At 29.8% G+C, this 19,904-nt stretch overlaps 1 protein-coding gene across 1 annotated transcript; it reads left to right on the forward strand.

The window, feature by feature from the left end:
• The first annotated feature begins 7,952 nt into the window (after positions 1–7,952).
• Positions 7,953–9,024, forward strand: LOC18051215 (transcription factor MYB58). The gene is made up of 3 exons (XM_006446527.2): positions 7,953–8,197; positions 8,301–8,430; positions 8,631–9,024. The coding sequence occupies exons 1-3, from the start codon at positions 8,065–8,067 to the stop codon at positions 9,019–9,021; spliced, it is 654 nt and encodes a 217-aa protein (XP_006446590.1). The 5' UTR covers positions 7,953–8,064; the 3' UTR covers positions 9,022–9,024.
• The last annotated feature ends 10,880 nt before the right edge of the window (positions 9,025–19,904 follow it).

The raw sequence follows: 19,904 nt of genomic DNA on the forward strand, positions 1-19,904 counted from the left end.
TGATGATGCTAGCAGCTGGCTACTAGATAGCCACATGTCAATTTGTACCCCCTTTTTTCTGTTCTGATAATTAATTAGGCGTAGCAATTTAAATTATCGAGCAATGTAAATTATCCTGTAATGATAATTATCACATGAGATAAATTATAGTTTATCAATCTTTATTGCATGCGTTTTATTCCTCTAGCTAGCTTTTCGAACTGCCAACGTTAAACTTTTGCTCTATTTCAGTTTATCATATGCCAAAAACTTTTTTGGATTTTATGATATTGAAGATCATTTAAAACAAAAATTAAATGACAGCCTTTATGTTAAAGTCATAGTACATTTGTCTCCTCAGTGATATGAAAGTACGCAAAATATGGCACTTATCAAGCACATCCGTTCATGTCCTTCCAAAGTGGGATTTCTTATTAATTACTGAAGTCGTTGCACGTGTCCTAATGCATTTTCCATCTGTTACCACCCTGGCCGATAGAAGCTTATATTTAATTTGTACATTTCCACTTAAATGATAAGACTGATTGATAAAATGTAATAATAGATATTTTAATTAAGATTTTATTTATGAGAATGTGATTGTAATAATTTTTTACATAGTGAATATTTTTTCTTTGATTGTCTGCTAACAACGACTGTAGTTTTTCTCTAGATTTAGAGTTTTCCAATATATTTTAATTATTCTTCATTTAATTTTTCTAATTATTTGTTGTTTGACAAATTACTTGGAGTGATTTTCAGAGAAATCTCAATTTTCTAAAAGTAGTATTAGAGCTGATAGTTCGTACTTGGAGTATACTATACTATTCACATATACAGTATTGTTTATGTATACGATATAGTTTAAGTATACGGTGAAGCCGATCTGAATGGTGCGCAGTGAAAAGCAAGGTCAAAGTGGAGGGCATATATATCAACAACTGGTATTTTTCAAATTTGGTGGGGTTTAATGTTGTTGAAAAAGAAAATTAATGGGAGAATGATTATTTGGGTTATGGACAATTCAAAGTGTATCCAATTTGGTTTGCACAAGGATTTGTAGGTGTGGAAATTTTGGCACCTTAAGGAAACTGTCAAAGGAGAAATGAAGTAGGGTCAGCAAATGGCTCTAGATATGATATTGATAGCATTGCTAGTAAGTCTCTCGTCATCGTGAGAGACGATGGTCCCTTATTAAATAGACGATGATGACATTCTCATGGTATGTCGCTAGCGCCATGAAAGGGAATGTGTTACTGCTAGTGAGTCCACAAGATTTGCACACAAGGCATGGTTGGCATTAATGCAGGGTATTTTGTGGAATTTATGTCGATGGCTGACAAACTTCTAGGAAAGCCAACATGGAAGTTGCACCAATTTCAGCGAGAGATTTTCACAAGTGTTGATGTAAAATTCTTGGAATTAGTAATTGAGAAACATTCTTAAGCATGTAGATATACTATAGGAGCATTTGGCTCTTCAATATAGATATTACGGGTTTGCTTTGTTGATAAATATTTTTTCGGATCATGTATTTGGGGTTTGGGTGAGAGAAAATTATTTATGAGAATGTGTTTGTAAAAATTTTTCATATAGCGAATATTTTTTCTCTGGTTGTCTTCTAATAACCGTGATTTTTCTCTAGATTTATAATTTTTCACGTAAATATTGTATTGTGTGATTAGTGTATTCTCTATTTAGTTTTTCCATTTATTGTTGCATGACAAATTGCTTGGAATGATTTTCGGAGAAATCTCAATTGCTATGGCTGAGCCTCAGCCAAAGATTGATTTACCATGGGTTGATTTAGATGAAAAAAAAAGAGAAATTATCCACCGACCACCTGTTTTTTCTAACTTTTTTAAAAAATACACATATCTTGATTTTTTTTGGATAAGTTCCACCTAAACTTACATTTTCTTACACTCATCCACTCCCGTGTTCACACTGTTAAAACATTGTTGATGTCATAGGGATAAATTTTTCTTTTGACCCCGCAAAAAAACGACATCGTTTTTTAGCTTCTTCCTACCTCTCGAAATGCTTTGTTTCAACACAATTAAATTCTTTGTTTCATAATTAATTAAAAAAATTCTCTGTTTCATAATCATTTGTAGAGATCAAAGAAAGTAAATGCATCGAGATGGGGAATCAATGGCAATAATCGTTTTAATTTGGATAATTATCATGTGTAGCCAAAATTTAATCAATAATCGTTTTAATTTCTAGAATAAACCATGTGGAGATGTCGTGATTTTGTTACAGTGGTTTTTTAGCTTGTTCAAAGTCAACTTGGATTCTTCATTTTCCTTGGAATAGACCTGCGCTTTTATATTGTTGTGTGTAATAAATTCAACGTTCTTACCTTTATTTGCAATTAGATTGATGCCACCATTTTCTTCGCATTACATTACATCATTACCATGCCAAGAAAGAGCAATATCCTCAAAACCGTTTGCAACGATAGCATGCCCCGCAACCATTATTATCCACCGCTTTCAGTCCACCATACACATTTTAGTAGTAATCTCCATCGAAACTTCAACATGCAACACTATTTTCCCAGATTCCCCAGTCCAACAACATCTCATTTTCCTTTCTTCAATATGCACCCAACCTCTCACCAATCTCCTTCACTTTCTTTGCTGCTAATAGCTTGATCTCAATCAATGATCGTGCCACCAGCAGCTTAAGCCTGAAGATCGACCATCCATTACCGATTTGCTGCGGCTAGCCGCAACTTCTTCAGTCATTGGATTGAGTTTGGGATTAGATTTTGGCCAGCCACGACTTTTTTTTTTTATATTTATTTAGGACAATATTATAATTTTATATTTGGGGTAAAATAGTCATTTGATCAATTTTCCGTTAGTTTTTTTAACCGTGTGCAGACGGAGGTAGATGGGTGCAAGAAAATGTTACTTTAAGCGGAATTCAGTCAAAAAAACTAGGACGTGTACTTTTAAAAAAGGTGGAAAAAACAGGTGGTTGGTGGATAATTTCCCAAAAACAATTGTAGAACAAGTGTTGAGCCTCAACCAAAGATTGATTTACCATGATTAAAAGAAAAGTATAAGATGTGTTTGGCACATTGTGTTGTATTATATTGTATTGCATTATTTTAATACTGGTGTATTGTATTATGTTGTATTGCATTATCATTGTATTATAACAATGCTGTACAATGTTTGGTGCTGCACTGTATTGTATTAATTTTTAATTAGACTATATTTGGTGTTGCATTATATTGTATTAATTTTTTGTGCTTAATTAAATTAAATAATTTGAAAATAATATTTATTAATACTTAAAAAATAATAAATATAGAAATCTTAAATCATAGAAATTTAACAATTTTTTTAGTAAATGTTAAAAATTAATGATTAAATTTCTAAAATTTGTATTATAATTATAATAAAATAAAATATATAAAATTTAATATTATATGTAAATAATAAATTTAGATTATAATTAATATTATAATTGTTAATATAAATTAATAAATTATTATTCAATAATATTAAATTATATTTTAATTTATAATATATTATTATTTTTACATTTTAAATATTAATAAATTTATAATTTAATATATATAATTATAAATATTTAAATTTGAATAATATTAATTTTATAATTAATATTAATGTAAATAATATTGTAATATTAATATATTATTTTTATATGAATCATTAATAAATAAAATAATATCATCATACAATTTATTTTTATATTTTATTCATTATATTAGTATTTAATAATAAAATAATTTATTTTTATAATATTTCAATAAAATAAATTTGCCTCAATTGAGGTAAAAAGCTGCCGCATTACGCAAACCCGAGGGAAATGCCTCATTATGGTGCATTATAATGCAGCATAATGAGGTCTCAAATTTTGCCAAACATCTCCTTAGTAATAAATTAATGTGAATAGTATTATAATACCACACAATCTCATGCACCAAACACGCCCATAATGTATTTCAGTGCTATTATAAGGGAAGAACCTGTAAAATTAGGCATGTTCGAGGAATACAAATATACCTTTATTATTAAAATTAGATATAGAAGATAAAATTAATAGAATAAGATCCAATGATAGGCCCACGATTGGATATGTTCAAAATAATGATAAAAGCTCATTTTTAAAAAGGGATAGACAGTTTAGTGAATTTAGTTGTACTAGATAATATAGAATAAAAGATAAAAAAACATGCACTCCTTCCAATAATACAAGGAAACCTAAATTATAAAAAATTAATATTTAAGATATACCTCAAATATTCTATAAGTCTTAGGGACAAACATAAATAAGACATTAATCCTATGTCATGATTTTAAATGCTTTGATATATTGTGTAATGGATCTTATCCATATAGCATAACATACACCATAGAATGTGCACTGGCAAATTCGGCCAACAGTGAAATACTTCCCAATAAAGATTTTAATGAAATTGATAAACTATTTAATAAAGTTGAAAAGATACAATATCTTGAGATTTTGAGAGAACTTGATTTACCAGAAGAATGGGAAATAGATCTAAGTAATCAACCTACGTTGATCAGAGGAAATACTACCAAATATATAGATTATACTCCAGAAGGAATAATCATTATAGGAAATAGGAGTCATTATCTATGCCCAAAAGAGAACCAGAATTAAGTAAAATGCAAAGTTTTACTAGATGTATTCATCTTGTGATACCACCATCACATGAAATACTTACAACAGTTAAAAAAAATAATCAAAATCTAAAAATTAAGATTGAATATAATAATAGAAAGTCATGAGACTTTTGCTATCCTTAATAATAATTTTAACAAAAATCTTAAAGATATTGTATGTTCTCCATCGTACAAATATGAAATTAATTTAATGTAATTTCCAAACTATAGAAATTACTATTTACTAAATATTTTAGTACTGTAATTTTTAACTTATAAACTTACAGTTGCTCAACTTTAGTATCAACCATAACATAATTTAAGTGATTTTGATAACCTAAATTTTAATTTTGATTTTGGAGGCGACAAAATAAAAGGTACCAAATTTGAAGCGACCATAATATAAGTGCAAGTTTGAAAGGGCCAAGACCTACCATTTATAATTGCATAAATTTGGGTCACTACCCTGATCTTCCATGAATGTTCCAAACCGCACCGCATTGAAAAAACAATGTATCGCATGCTAAAGCCACAAGCTGTTAATACAAGTATTTGCATGCTTTCATTAAACTAATACTATAACTTTTTTTATTATTTAATTCATTTAAAAAGTAGAATTGAGAAAATATAAATTAATTTTTTAACCGTTTATTAGCTAAGTTAGCAGCTCCTAGCTAAAATTCAAACTCAAATCACCAATATGAAAAAAGCTGCTTCATTGCGGCGGGGTATAATTAGCTATATTGGCCCATTTGAAAAGTTGGATGTTGATGGCTTGTACACGGAATGATTTTAATTGGGAAAAATGAAAATGAAATTGATGCGGACAGAATGCTATTAGAAATACATTAGTCTTTGATCAGGCATGGAAGTTCGGATTCGAATTTAAAGAAAAATGGGCTCATAAATGAAAATAAACCATTTTCACGCAATATATATATATTATCTAGTTAAGTAATAATTGTCAAAAAGTAAGCGGCCCACCGCAAAGGAAAAAGGAAAAAAAAACAAAGAGTGGTGCCGCACCGTTCAGGTAAGAAAATAATAATAATAATAAAATGTATAATTGATAAATAGTGCCTAAATTTTATCTATAAATAGAAACGGAAAGAAGGAGCAAAAATATTCCACTGTGAGAAGCAATTCCTACATTTAAGAGAGCAGAGAGTTTTGAAGACCTTAAATAATAAAGCTTTTATTTTAGTGATTTGAGAGATTAAATGTATTGTGTTTTTGGAAAGTGAGCCACAATATTACAATACTTATAATTCTTATTTCACTAATAATATATTTTTCTTGTATCTTCGCACGTGGACGGAAACTAAAAGTCGAACCACGTAATTTTTAGTGTCCCTGTGTAATTTTGTGTCTCATTATTTTTTAATTTCACTTTAGTTACGTGTTTGCTTCACCCATCAATTTCCCAACAATAATTAAATTATTTTTGTTACTTAAGCACAAGTATTTGAACAAAACCTTGACAAAATACAATAAAAATATATTCAAAACAACATGATTTTGTGTTCTTTTATTTTTTAAACATATAAAAACAATGGTTTTAAGTGTGTTTTTATCACTTTTTTGTTAGAACTTAATTCAAACAATAGTGCTCCTTTTCTACTAGAACTATATATAGGCTCTTTCCCTGATATGAAATATTTATTTTAATCTGGGAAAAAATGTAAAACTGTTATTTTTCATTTAATTTTTAATGAAAACTGAAAAAATTTCATCATTAATTAAAATTTATGATCCCGTTATTTTTTCTCATAATTTTAAATTTAAATTTTCAATTAATTATTATTAAAATTTATTAAATTAATAAATAATTAAAGGTATTCATGTCAGTTTTCAATTTAATTTTTCAATTAGTTATGTTTAAAAATTATTAAGTTAATTAAAAAATTAAAGGTATTCATGTCCTCAATATCAAACAACCATCAAAGGTGAAATGGTATGATCAATAAAACAACTTGATAGTTAGAGTTTGGATGTATTTTAAAACTGTAAGAAGCTTCAATATTTCAGTCAAACAACAAAGCGGTTTTTGCTCTTTTTATCTTTTAATTTTAATGATACAGTTGTACTGTTCTTAGAATTATTTATTTTGTTTTTGTCAAGACCAAATGCAGTATTAGCTCTGTTTGTCCTAAATTATTGAGATAGAGTGACCCCAATATTGATTATGATTATCATTATAGCATTTTTGCCATTTTGGCTTTCTTAATTGTATACTATCAATTATATGAGAAATTCTAAAATATATCAAAGGTAACATAATCAATTAATGTATTTATGACGTGCGTAATTAAATTAATGATGAGTGGATCTTTCTTAATCGTATACTATCAATTATATAAGAAATTCTAAAATATATTAGAGATAATATAATTAAATAATGTATTTATAATGTGTAAACTTACATGGTAATATTTTAAAATAAACATATACATATCATAACATCATTTTATTGTTATTAGTTAACATGATACTTCCGTTATATTTTAAAATTTCTACAATTATATTACATCGGGTATTATTATCTAGAAGAACCCTTCTTCCTCAATTATAACGGAGGCGTGGGGTTCAAATTTCCATGGAGACATTATATTTCTTGTGTATTTATGGAAATATATTTTTTTAACATGCAGAATTTTAGGTTGGATGGCAAAGTATATGTATTCTACCTAATAAGATTTGGATTTGTAATTTGTATGTATCTGTAGAAGATTACCAACGGTTTACTAAGTTAATCAAAATTTTATTAACTTACGTATGTATAGTACTAAGAAGTGGGAAACAATGGAGACGACTGAGTATCCCGAAGCATAAAAAAATCTTATGGTCCACGTGATAAACGTGTAGCAATCTTTTTTTTTTTTTTTCAACCTGGGAAGACAGGTGTAATAATCTTTAACGTGTGAAAAAGGGACCTTTGTGATTTGTGTTCTCTGAAAAGAGCTCAAACGTGCAAGTGCAAACAAAAGCTGAGATAATACCTTTTGCGTCAGCGAACCGCCATCTCACACTGAAGACAACAGTCATCGTGCCGCATGAAAACGTCAATTTCAGGGTTTCGGATTATGAATGCAGAGCCTTGCATGAATATCAACCATTAAGAATACTCACCCATTTTCCTTTCGTCACATGCGAGACTTAATTTAATTAGGGCCCCTCAATTTACAATTTTTTTTTCTGATAATGCTTGAAAGAACCATCCAGGGCAGTGAAAATTACTATTATCCAGATTGAGTCTTTCTTTAAAAATGGCTGTGAATTAATGTGATGACTAAATTACTTTTCACACGTTGGTGTTTTTCAATTGATGGTCTGTATAAAAAGGATTTGGAGGGCAAATTAAGATTTTCAACACATCCACAGAAGAGAGTAAAGAGTGGTGAGTGAGTTATCAAAAATGGTGAGAGCCCCAACGTATGATGAAAAAGGAATGAAGAGAGGTGCATGGAGTAAAGAAGAAGATGATAAGTTAAGAGCTTATATTCTGAGATATGGCCACTGGAATTGGACTCAACTCCCCAAGTTTGCTGGTAATTAATTGATCACATTAATTAATAAAAATTGCTATCTAAAGTATCCGTATACATATGGGATCTTTATTTTTTGCTGTTGATGATTGTTGTTTAATTACAGGTCTATCAAGGAGTGGCAAGAGTTGCAGGCTGCGGTGGATGAACTACCTGAGGCCAGATATAAAACATGGGAACTACACCAAGGAAGAAGAGGATACTATCATCAAAACACGCCAACAACATGGCAATAAGTTCGTACTACTCTTCACATTCATCACTTGTTCAATTTTTTCATGAAAATTTTTAGTTGATGACCTTTGGCAATCAAATTGATCCTAGCAAGTGTGTAAAAATTACCCCAGAAACGGATGATTATTTTTATCAATCTGTTACTTTCAGGATTCGAACTCGAGCAGCCACCTAATGATTTTAATTATATCAATACTTGCAGATGGGCTTTGATTGCAGCAAAACTACCGGGAAGAACAGATAACGAAATAAAAAACTATTGGCACACCCACTTGAAGAAGAAGATCGATAAGAAGACAGATTCAGCTGATCAAGAGCATGAAGAAACCTCACAGAGTGATCAAGCAGAAAGGCAAGAAATTAATCTGGCTGCATCAACATCGAGCTCTGATCATCATGCAGTTGGATCTGCCGTTAACAGTCTGTTCGAAGATATCAGTGCTAGAGATTTTTGGACACAACCATTCGTATCAGATAGCGAAATTGATTATTACTCTCTGTCCGGTGATTCGTGCTATGAGGATACCGTAGATATATTCGGCCCAGTGATGCAAGAACTGCAAGCGTTCGATGTTGGTTTTTCCTCCTCATGATGATGCTAGCAGCTGGCTACTAGACAGCCACATGTCAATTTGTACCCAGTTTTTGCTGGTCTAATAATTAATTAGACGTAGCAATTTAAATTATCCAGCAATGATAATTATCACATGAGATTAATTGTAGTTTATCAATCTTTATTGCATGCCTTTTATTCCTCTAGCTAGCTTTTCGAACTGCCAACCTTAAACTTTTGCCCTGTGTCAGTTAGTCATATGCAAAAAGTTTTTGGATTATATGATATTGGAGATCACTTCAAACAAAAGTTAAATTTGACAGCCTTTATGCTAATGTGACCGCACATATGGCTCCTCAGTAATATGAAGGTGCGCAAATTATGGCCCTTATCAGGCACATCCGTTCATGCCCTTCTAAAGTGGGATCTCTTATTAAGTATTGACGTCATTCCACGTGTCTTAATGCGGTTTTCTCATGTATTATCGCTGTAGCCACTAAAAGCGTATATTTAATTGTTTCCGCTCAAATGATAAGACCGACCGATTGGTAAACAGGAGTAATGGATGTTTTCAAGTTTAACCTTAAATTTTATTTTAATAATATGGTGTGTTATTTATTAAGTAGTTAATAATCTTTTATAAAATATAATGAATTAATTACTTTATTTTATCAATTATTAAATGAATGTTATAATGTTTAAAATAAAAATACTAAAATAAAATATTGAGACGTGTAACACTACTCAATCATCAAACCATCGGCTTTATATTTATGATGTGATAATAAATCGGTGAGATTAATTTTTTTAATAAAAAATATTAATGTGATGTCATGAAAAACCAATGATGTCACGACGTCTGGGTTCAAAATTGCACCGACCAAATGCTCCCTCCAGAAATTGCAAGAAAAATTTGGACATCACCTAATGAAATCTAACGAACTTATCCTCGCCACGTGTGCACGAAAATTCAGCCTAACCTCTAAAATTCGACCAATCTGAATCTTTCATCTGGATGAATTTTATCATCTGTATTTATGCACTAGATAAGAATTGGACGATCTTTTATGAATCGCCACATGAAATTTTAAAAAGTTTATTAATTAAGATTTGTTCGTAAGATCATCTTAAGATTATTTTCTCTGTCATTCTGTCACTATTTTTTCTTTTTTCTTTTTTTAATGTGAAAAAGAATTTAATAGATGGTTCCAACATATTCAAAAGATTTTGATAATATATATATATATATATAACTCTAATAGAAGTCAACTAAGTAATAAATGAACTAACAATTGGAAAAATATCAGTGTTAAACTTAAAAGTAATGAAACAAGCAATGAACACATTACTAATATGAACTTATGGGTTGAATCAGAAGTAAGATTATTGAAGAAAAATGCAATTAACAAAGATAATAAAAAAAAAAAGAGAAAAGAGATCATTGAGAAAAAGTACTAATAAGAATTATTGCCATTGTAAAGATCCTTGCTAAAAACAATTCAGCATTTCGTGGAAAGAATTCAAAGATACATCAATAGAGTAATGGAAACTTTTAAAGTTTAATTGAAATGAATACATAGTTTGATCCAACAATGCAAGAACATATTAGATGTATTAAAAAAGGTGAAATTCATAATCACTACCTTAGACATAACATACAAAATGAGTTCATACAAATGTTAGCAATTCAAATAAAAAATACAATTATCAACAATATGAAGAAGGAAAATATTTCTCAATTATTTTTTATTGTGCTCCAAATACAAGCCATCAAGAACAAATGTCTATTGTATTCTTACCCTAGAGATATTTCATTTTGGAGCTTTAGGACGTATTTATTAATTATTTCCTTTTTCAATGAAGCAATGAAAATTTTTACAAAATAATATGCTCAATTTGACTGTCAAATCATTGTCACAAATATATTGGGAAAGTCATATTAAAAGTGCAAAAGCAAGTAAAACATCTCCACAAATAAGAGATGTTTTACTTGAATTAGAAGAAATTAGTTAAGTTTCTAAAATAAAGAGGGAAGCTAAGTGTTTTGTTGAGCATTTGAATTCAAACACTTATAGAAAGAAAACAGCAGTGTTTTGTTAATGGTTGAGTTGTTATGAAGTCACATGAAGGAAGCATGAGCACCTAAACTTGAAATGGCAACTAAAGCAACCGTTTTGGCTATAATAGACTTTTCTATCTCACATGACTTGGCACTCGAATGCTTAAGTGATTTCAAGTTGGTTAAGAGAGAGTTCGAGAGGATTCTAGTGAGAGACTTGAGAGAGTGAAAGCTTGTTCTTGAGCTTTGTAATCCTCACTTGAGTTCTTGTAATCTTCTTCAGTGAATCAATCAATAAAGTCAGCTCTGATGTTTTACCTGTGGATGTAAGTCTCAAAACGGTCAAACCGCGTAATCTTGTGTTCTTGTTGAGTTCTTTTATTTCTTCTCTATTTTTCATTTTGATTTCAGTTGTGTTCTGGACTGTCCTTATTAGTAGATTGGTTTTGATCTAATTTGATTGATCTTCAAGTCTTGAAAGCAACTTGTGCTGATCTTCGATTAAGATCTTGGGCAGAGCTTTTGTTTCTATTGAAGGTTAATACAGAGCCAGCTCTACATGTTTAGCAACATCTGAATTGAAAAATTTTGAATTCATATCAGATATGATTATTTGATATGATAAATTATTTGCTATTAACTCCATAAGTAAGAACTTGCAAAAAGAAGATATGAATATTGATATTACCATAGATTAGGTCTTATTTCTTTTTCTTTCTTTAAAGTTATAGAGAAAATGATTCATTTATACTATGACTTCAACTAAAGAAATTGTAAGTGAAATGGAAGTAGAACCTAAATGTCATGAAAAACGTGTGATTATCAAAAAGCTACTTCTTTAACAATCAATAGATTTGAACAATTTCAAATGGATTTTGTTTAATTTCAAAAAGTTACAATTGTTAAGTGACAATATTTTAAAATTTGTATTAATCATGAAAATGCTTTAAAACATTATATGGTTTCTACTATAGATAGTTTAGATTTATTTTTAGAGCTAGTAATTTTAATAGAAGTTTCTCAAGCTGAAAAAAAATTCATTGCTTCATGTACTTAATTATTTGAAAAAAAAATGATTCTTTTCCAATTGCATATATTGCTTATAGAATATTATTAAAAATACTGGTACCAATTACGCAAACCCGAGGGAAATGCCTCATTATGGTGCATTATAATGCAGCATAATGAGGTCTCAAATTTTGCCAAACATCTCCTTAGTAATAAATTAATGTGAATAGTATTATAATACCACACAATCTCATGCACCAAACACGCCCATAATGTATTTCAGTGCTATTATAAGGGAAGAACCTGTAAAATTAGGCATGTTCGAGGAATACAAATATACCTTTATTATTAAAATTAGATATAGAAGATAAAATTAATAGAATAAGATCCAATGATAGGCCCACGATTGGATATGTTCAAAATAATGATAAAAGCTCATTTTTAAAAAGGGATAGACAGTTTAGTGAATTTAGTTGTACTAGATAATATAGAATAAAAGATAAAAAAACATGCACTCCTTCCAATAATACAAGGAAACCTAAATTATAAAAAATTAATATTTAAGATATACCTCAAATATTCTATAAGTCTTAGGGACAAACATAAATAAGACATTAATCCTATGTCATGATTTTAAATGCTTTGATATATTGTGTAATGGATCTTATCCATATAGCATAACATACACCATAGAATGTGCACTGGCAAATTCGGCCAACAGTGAAATACTTCCCAATAAAGATTTTAATGAAATTGATAAACTATTTAATAAAGTTGAAAAGATACAATATCTTGAGATTTTGAGAGAACTTGATTTACCAAAAGAATGGGAAATAGATCTAAGTAATCAACCTACGTTGATCAGAGGAAATACTACCAAATATATAGATTATACTCCAGAAGGAATAATCATTATAGGAAATAGGAGTCATTATCTATGCCCAAAAGAGAACCAGAATTAAGTAAAATGCAAAGTTTTACTAGATGTATTCATCTTGTGATATCACCATCACATGAAATACTTACAACAGTTAAAAAAAATAATCAAAATCTAAAAATTAAGATTGAATATAATAATAGAAAGTCATGAGACTTTTGCTATCCTTAATAATAATTTTAACAAAAATCTTAAAGATATTGTATGTTCTCCATCGTACAAATATGAAATTAATTTAATGTAATTTCCAAACTATAGAAATTACTATTTACTAAATATTTTAGTACTGTAATTTTTAACTTATAAACTTACAGTTGCTCAACTTTAGTATCAACCATAACATAATTTAAGTGATTTTGATAACCTAAATTTTAATTTTGATTTTGGAGGCGACAAAATAAAAGGTACCAAATTTGAAGCGACCATAATATAAGTGCAAGTTTGAAAGGGCCAAGACCTACCATTTATAATTGCATAAATTTGGGTCACTACCCTGATCTTCCATGAATGTTCCAAACCGCACCGCATTGAAAAAACAATGTATCGCATGCTAAAGCCACAAGCTGTTAATACAAGTATTTGCATGCATTGATCCAACAATGCAAGAACATATTAGATGTATTAAAAAAGGTGAAATTCATAATCACTACCTTAGACATAACATACAAAATGAGTTCATACAAATGTTAGCAATTCAAATAAAAAATACAATTATCAACAATATGAAGAAGGAAAATATTTCTCAATTATTTTTTATTGTGCTCCAAATACAAGCCATCAAGAACAAATGTCTATTTTATTCTTACCCTAGAGATATTTCATTTTGGAGCTTTAGGACGTATTTATTAATTATTTCCTTTTTCAATGAAGCAATGAAAATTTTTACAAAATAATATGCTCAATTTGACTGTCAAATCATTGTCACAAATATATTGGGAAAGTCATATTAAAAGTGCAAAAGCAAGTAAAACATCTCCACAAATAAGAGATGTTTTACTTGAATTAGAAGAAATTAGTTAAGTTTCTAAAATAAAGAGGGAAGCTAAGTGTTTTGTTGAGCATTTGAATTCAAACACTTATAGAAAGAAAACAGCAGTGTTTTGTTAATGGTTGAGTTGTTATGAAGTCACATGAAGGAAGCATGAGCACCTAAACTTGAAATGGCAACTAAAGCAACCATTTTGGCTATAATAGACTTTTCTATCTCACATGACTTGGCACTCGAATGCTTAAGTGATTTCAAGGTCGTTATAACGACTTGGACACATGGCGAAATTCTATACATTCTGGGTTTACATATCATTAAATTGCTATTGTATAAATCTATGTGTATCAAGTTGGTTCAGAGAGAGTTCAAGAGGATTCTAGTGAGAGACTTGAGAGAATGAAAGCTTGTTCTTGAGCTTTGTAATCCTCACTTGAGTTCTTGTAATCTTCTTCAGTGAATCAATCAATAAAGTCAGCTCTGATGTTTTACCTGTGGATGCAAGTCTCAAAACGGTCAAACCGCGTAATCTTGTGTTCTTGTTGAGTTCTTTTATTTCTTCTCTATTTTTCATTTTGATTTCAGTTGTGTTCTGGACTGTCCTTATTAGTAGATTGGTTTTGATCTAATTTGATTGATCTTCAAGTCTTGAAAGCAACTTGTGCTGATCTTCGATTAAGATCTTGGGCAGAGCTTTTGTTTCTATTGAAGGTTAATACAGAGCCAGCTCTACATGTTTAGCAACATCTGAATTGAAAAATTTTGAATTCATATCAGATATGATTATTTGATATGATAAATTATTTGCTATTAACTCCATAAGTAAGAACTTGCAAAAGGAAGATATGAATATTGATATTACCATAGATTAGGTCTTATTTCTTTTTCTTTCTTTAAAGTTATAGAGAAAATGATTCATTTATACTATGACTTCAACCAAAGAAATTGTAAGTGAAATGGAAGTAGAACCTAAATGTCATGAAAAACGTGTGATTATCAAAAAGCTACTTCTTTAACAATCAATAGATTTGAACAATTTCAAATGGATTTTGTTTAATTTCAAAAAGTTACAATTGTTAAGTGACAATATTTTAAAATTTGTATTAATCATGAAAATGCTTTAAAACATTATATGGTTTCTACTATAGATAGTTTAGATTTATTTTTAGAGCTAGTAATTTTAATAGAAGTTTCTCAAGCTGAAAAAAAATTCATTGCTTCATTGCTTCATGTACTTAATTATTTGAAAAAAAAAATGATTCTTTTCCAATTGCATATATTGCTTATAGAATATTATTAAAAATACTGGTACCAATTGCTTATGCACAAACAAGTTTTTCAAAATTAAAATTAGTAAAACTTATTTAAGTTCAACCATCTCATAAGAGAGATTAAATGAATTAGCTATATTATGTATAGAGAAAGATATATTAGCAAAATTAGAATATGATAATTCGATTAATAAATTTGCTTCTAAGAAATCTAAAAAAATTAATACATGTATTTTACCTCAAATTATTTAAAAAGAATAACTAAAATAATTTGCCTGAAGCTCTAAAATTAGTTGAGCTACCCTTGTCAACAGGATGCATTGGTGGTTAGTAATAGGTAAAAATAGAAGAGTAACCAATTAATTAACATCAATACACTTACAAAGTTAGAGTTCACATGTTGTCAATTCCTAGCTCAGGAAAACTCAATTGAGTGTTTATATACCCTGTAAAGAAGTTTCTATTCCAATATTATTGATCTTAGAAAATTAGGATCGAGCGAATTAACTAGATAACTTTCGTTTAGTATGATCTTCATCTTCTATATATACAGTAGTATATATAATTACCATCAAGCTATTACACAGAGTACATCAACCACAATCATGAAGAAATGAATATTTGTGATATTGTGGCTCTTTCTTGTAATCTATTGGCTAGTTCTAGTAGTAGTACTGCTGAAGTTAGCTGATCATGCATGCAAAAGTTAAACTGCCACCGTCACAAGGAAGGATAATTAAAAACAACAAGAAAAAGAAGACTTTTTTGCCATCTCTGATGCTGAGTTAAATTACTCTTATGGACAGTTCACTATGATTATATACATAACTAGGAAATAGAACCGCACTTCGCGCTGCTTTAAAAAAAAAATTTAGTATTATCTTTTTTTTTCTTATTCTACTTTTAACGATTGATTCCATTCGATTAAGAGGCAAGACTTCAAAAAAAAAAATGAAACTTGAGGTTGATATATCAAAGCGAGGCCACCTGGAGAAGGAGCAGAAGATGCATCACAGTAGCCTCTCAATATGTTCCCTTCTTCGGCAGTAAATCCGAGAGAGGTGAGCATTGCAGGCCAACAATTACGGGTGATGATATCAATAGCGCGGCAATAGTCAGGGCCAATATCAGCCTGGCTATTAAGGAAGAATATAACAATCTCATTTGAGCATGATTTCAGCTCCATTAATGTGTTCCAGCACTCCGTTAGGCCTCCGCTAACTTCAAGTCTTATTGCAAGATCGTAGATTCGTAGCCTGATTTTATATTGTTGTTGAGGCAATCATTCCTGCTGGTTGCATTTGTAATATTTGCCATGATCAAGTAAGTGAGGGCCAAAATGAAAAACACATGTTTTAGAGTTAATGCTATTTTTTGTTATTTTATGTTGTGTCTATGTTTACGTGGGATATCATATTTTTTGTTGCTATTTATAAATTAAGGTGAGGCAGAGGAGAAGAGTGATTGAAAATGTTTATAAATTATTGCTTAATTTATTGTTAAGAATGTTTCAATTAGAGAAGATAGTTGGTCTTTTGATGAACTGTTACATATTGATTGTGTAATAACAGTCAAATTAATTATGAGAAGATGAAAATTCAAATCTGAAAGAAAATTTATCTATTTATTAGATAATAGAGAATATACAAAGATGAGAAATGGTAATGTTACATCACCTCTTGTAGCCCCAACTTTATATAAATATATAGATATGTACTTTAACACTTCGATTTTAATTAAAAATTTGTGTTAGTAAAATAGATTGAATTTTTAGTATGGACGATTTACATACACATAATATATACATATAAATTTATATCAAAAATCTATATATACATAGTATATACTTTGAACACTTTGATTTTTACAAAAAAATTTATTAGTAAAATAGATTGAATTGTTATTATGCACGATTTACAATGACTATAAAGTATTGTGAAGATATTCAGTAAGACATGCCACAAATTGATCACCACTTATTTATTGACCAAAAATTCGGGCTCCCAAGTCAATCACGAGAGAAATTCTAGAGTACATTTGATGTTCCACGTCATCAATTGAGATAGAACGACCAACTAATATATTTTGACATAATTTTTAAATTTAAAATTAATTAATTAAAGTCAAACAATTTTTAAACTTAAAAATAAATAATAAGATAAGTACACAATGATTGGAACAGAATTTGAAGATTGATCAATTCCCTCCCTTTCTTTACTTCAATTTCCTTGTTAACACAAATGTTAGTTCTATTTCCATCCCCGTCGTGAAATATACTTCAACTTTGCAATACATTGCCAAGATTCATCTCGGCATTTCACAAGTTCCATCAATCTTGTTCTTGATCTTGGCGATCCGTTAACCTGGTCGATTGCGCTTCTTCTCTAATGTGTCATCATCATCCCATTGGTTGATTTCAAGTCAGTCAATCCAGTGTTCAAGAACTGAAAAGTCCCCTTTTCCTGAGAATGGTAGAAACAATACCACTAAAACTACAACAAGTGTTTTTATGGGTGTGGCAATGCAACAGAATTTGAGCTTCATGAGGTGACATGGTTAAAAATTAAAGATTGGCTGGAGAGAGAATAATGGCGGAGTTTGAAGGGAAGAGAAGAAGCCTTTCAAAAATCTTTCTTTATTCAATTAATTATTTTTATGGCTTTTAATAAACTAATGTTTCTTAGCTTTTGGTCTTTGAATTTGGAAGAGAGAATGAATTTTTCAAACTAGAGTAAAGAGAGAGAAAAGGCAAAAATAGTTGTTTCACTTTTAATTAATTAATTTTTAGGTTTAAAATTTATTGATAGGGATGGTAAAAAAGTCCAAGCCTGTCTCAGTTCGCGCCATTCGCACAGGCTTTGGCTCGTGTCTCCCACATAAAGGTCTGGACAAGGGTTTAGGACAAAAAGTCCGAGTCAAGACCAAGCCCGAGTCCTCTATTTTTTTAAAAAATAAATTTATAAATTAAAATTTGAAAAAGAATAGAGAAATTAAAAAATTAAATTAAATCCCTAATGTATATATTAATAATGAATCAAAAAACTTAAAATTAAAATAATAAACTCTCTTTTAAGTGTTAATTAATTAAGAGAGTGCTTGAATTAGAAAATGCAATACTAAAAAAATTAAATCTCTAAATTTTTTTTTTCTCATTTTCTTTATTTTGAAATTTTTATTTTTCTTTAATTTATTGTTTATTATAACAACTTAATTATTATTAACTTATTTCAAGTTTATAATAATTTTAAAAAAATTTAAAAAAAAAAAGTAAAAGCCTAAGTCCGACCCAGGCCTGCAATAAGCCCAGTCCAAGCTTAGCCCTTGCACTTTCACTCTAGTGGGCTTGGGTCTAGGCTTAAAAAAGTCCATCCCAAACTCCTAATTTGCCAACATTATTTATTGATATATGTCAAGATATTGTTTATTGATGACTCCACATTAGCTGATGACATGGAATATAAGATGTATTATAGAATTTCTCCAACCATGAAGTGTCATGATCTCAGCCAGACCCAGAATTCATGAACTCAGCCAAGAGTAGTGCAAGTGGGATACCTCAAGCGATCAATGACTCCGCCACCTCAACGACAAGGTTAACAAACTTTTCGCCCAGAAATCCCAACGGAAGCGCCGGATTTCTGAAACGTAATGAAAAGGAAACCCACCCAGCAATGAATGTTCGTAAGAGACCAAAGGCAAAAGTTTTATATTAATTAAGGGCACTTTTTGTGCCAGCTCCATGCTCTGCTTCAAGCATTGAGATTAGGGTGATAATATTAGTGTTTTGATTTTATGGCACGAGTGAAGTAATATATCTTTGTTTCAATAAACGAACAACATTGTTGATCTTTTAAAAGGGGGTTCCAATATTGGTGCTTCGTTGGTGACACTACTTTTTGCCATCAATTAACGTTTCCCTTGCTATAAGTTGTAAACAATAATTTTTATTTTGTGATTTGTTTTGGTTGCTGGATCCACCCTTACTCCAACGAGGGCTGCCAGAGAAGCCCATCTGACCTGAGATTGCGTGTTTCGGGCCTAGCCGGGCTCAAACTTCACTTAAGAAGCTTGAGCCTATTTTGTGAAAAACACTTAGAATTTAAAAAAAATATTATTTTAATGAAAATACACTTTTTTATATATAGTTAATCCACCAAATGTATATTTATAGTTTTAAATCCTATAACCCAACTTTTAAAACCTAATTCAACAAGAAAATTAAATTTTATAAATAATAAACTTATAAATATAATACACACACTCACAAATTTTAGATTTTTGGCCCGGCATGAAAAAGCCCAATTTGATTCAGCCGGAGCCCGACCCCACAAAGACGAAATGGGTTCTAGTTTTTTCAAGCACAGATCCGGCATGATATTTTGCCATCTCTATTCTATCTGACAATATAATTGGACATTTGATCTCTTACTTACACTGTAAGAGGCCAAATTAAAGTTATCCTAAAAAAGTTTATTATGATTTTTAAAAGTATAGTAGGATCATCTTCTAGTTTACTCTTTGAATTAAAATATTCCTTATCACTAACTTGAACTATATAAATCACGTTGTGTCATGTTTCAATTATTGATAACCCAGGGTTGAGATAATTACATTCTTATGTACCAATTATCAGTCACTATTTTGAATTTTTCTCTTAAGAAAT

Source organism: Citrus clementina, unplaced genomic scaffold (genome assembly GCF_000493195.1).
Source record: "Citrus clementina cultivar Clemenules unplaced genomic scaffold, Citrus_clementina_v1.0 scaffold_2, whole genome shotgun sequence".
Lineage (NCBI taxonomy): Eukaryota > Viridiplantae > Streptophyta > Magnoliopsida > Sapindales > Rutaceae > Citrus > Citrus x clementina.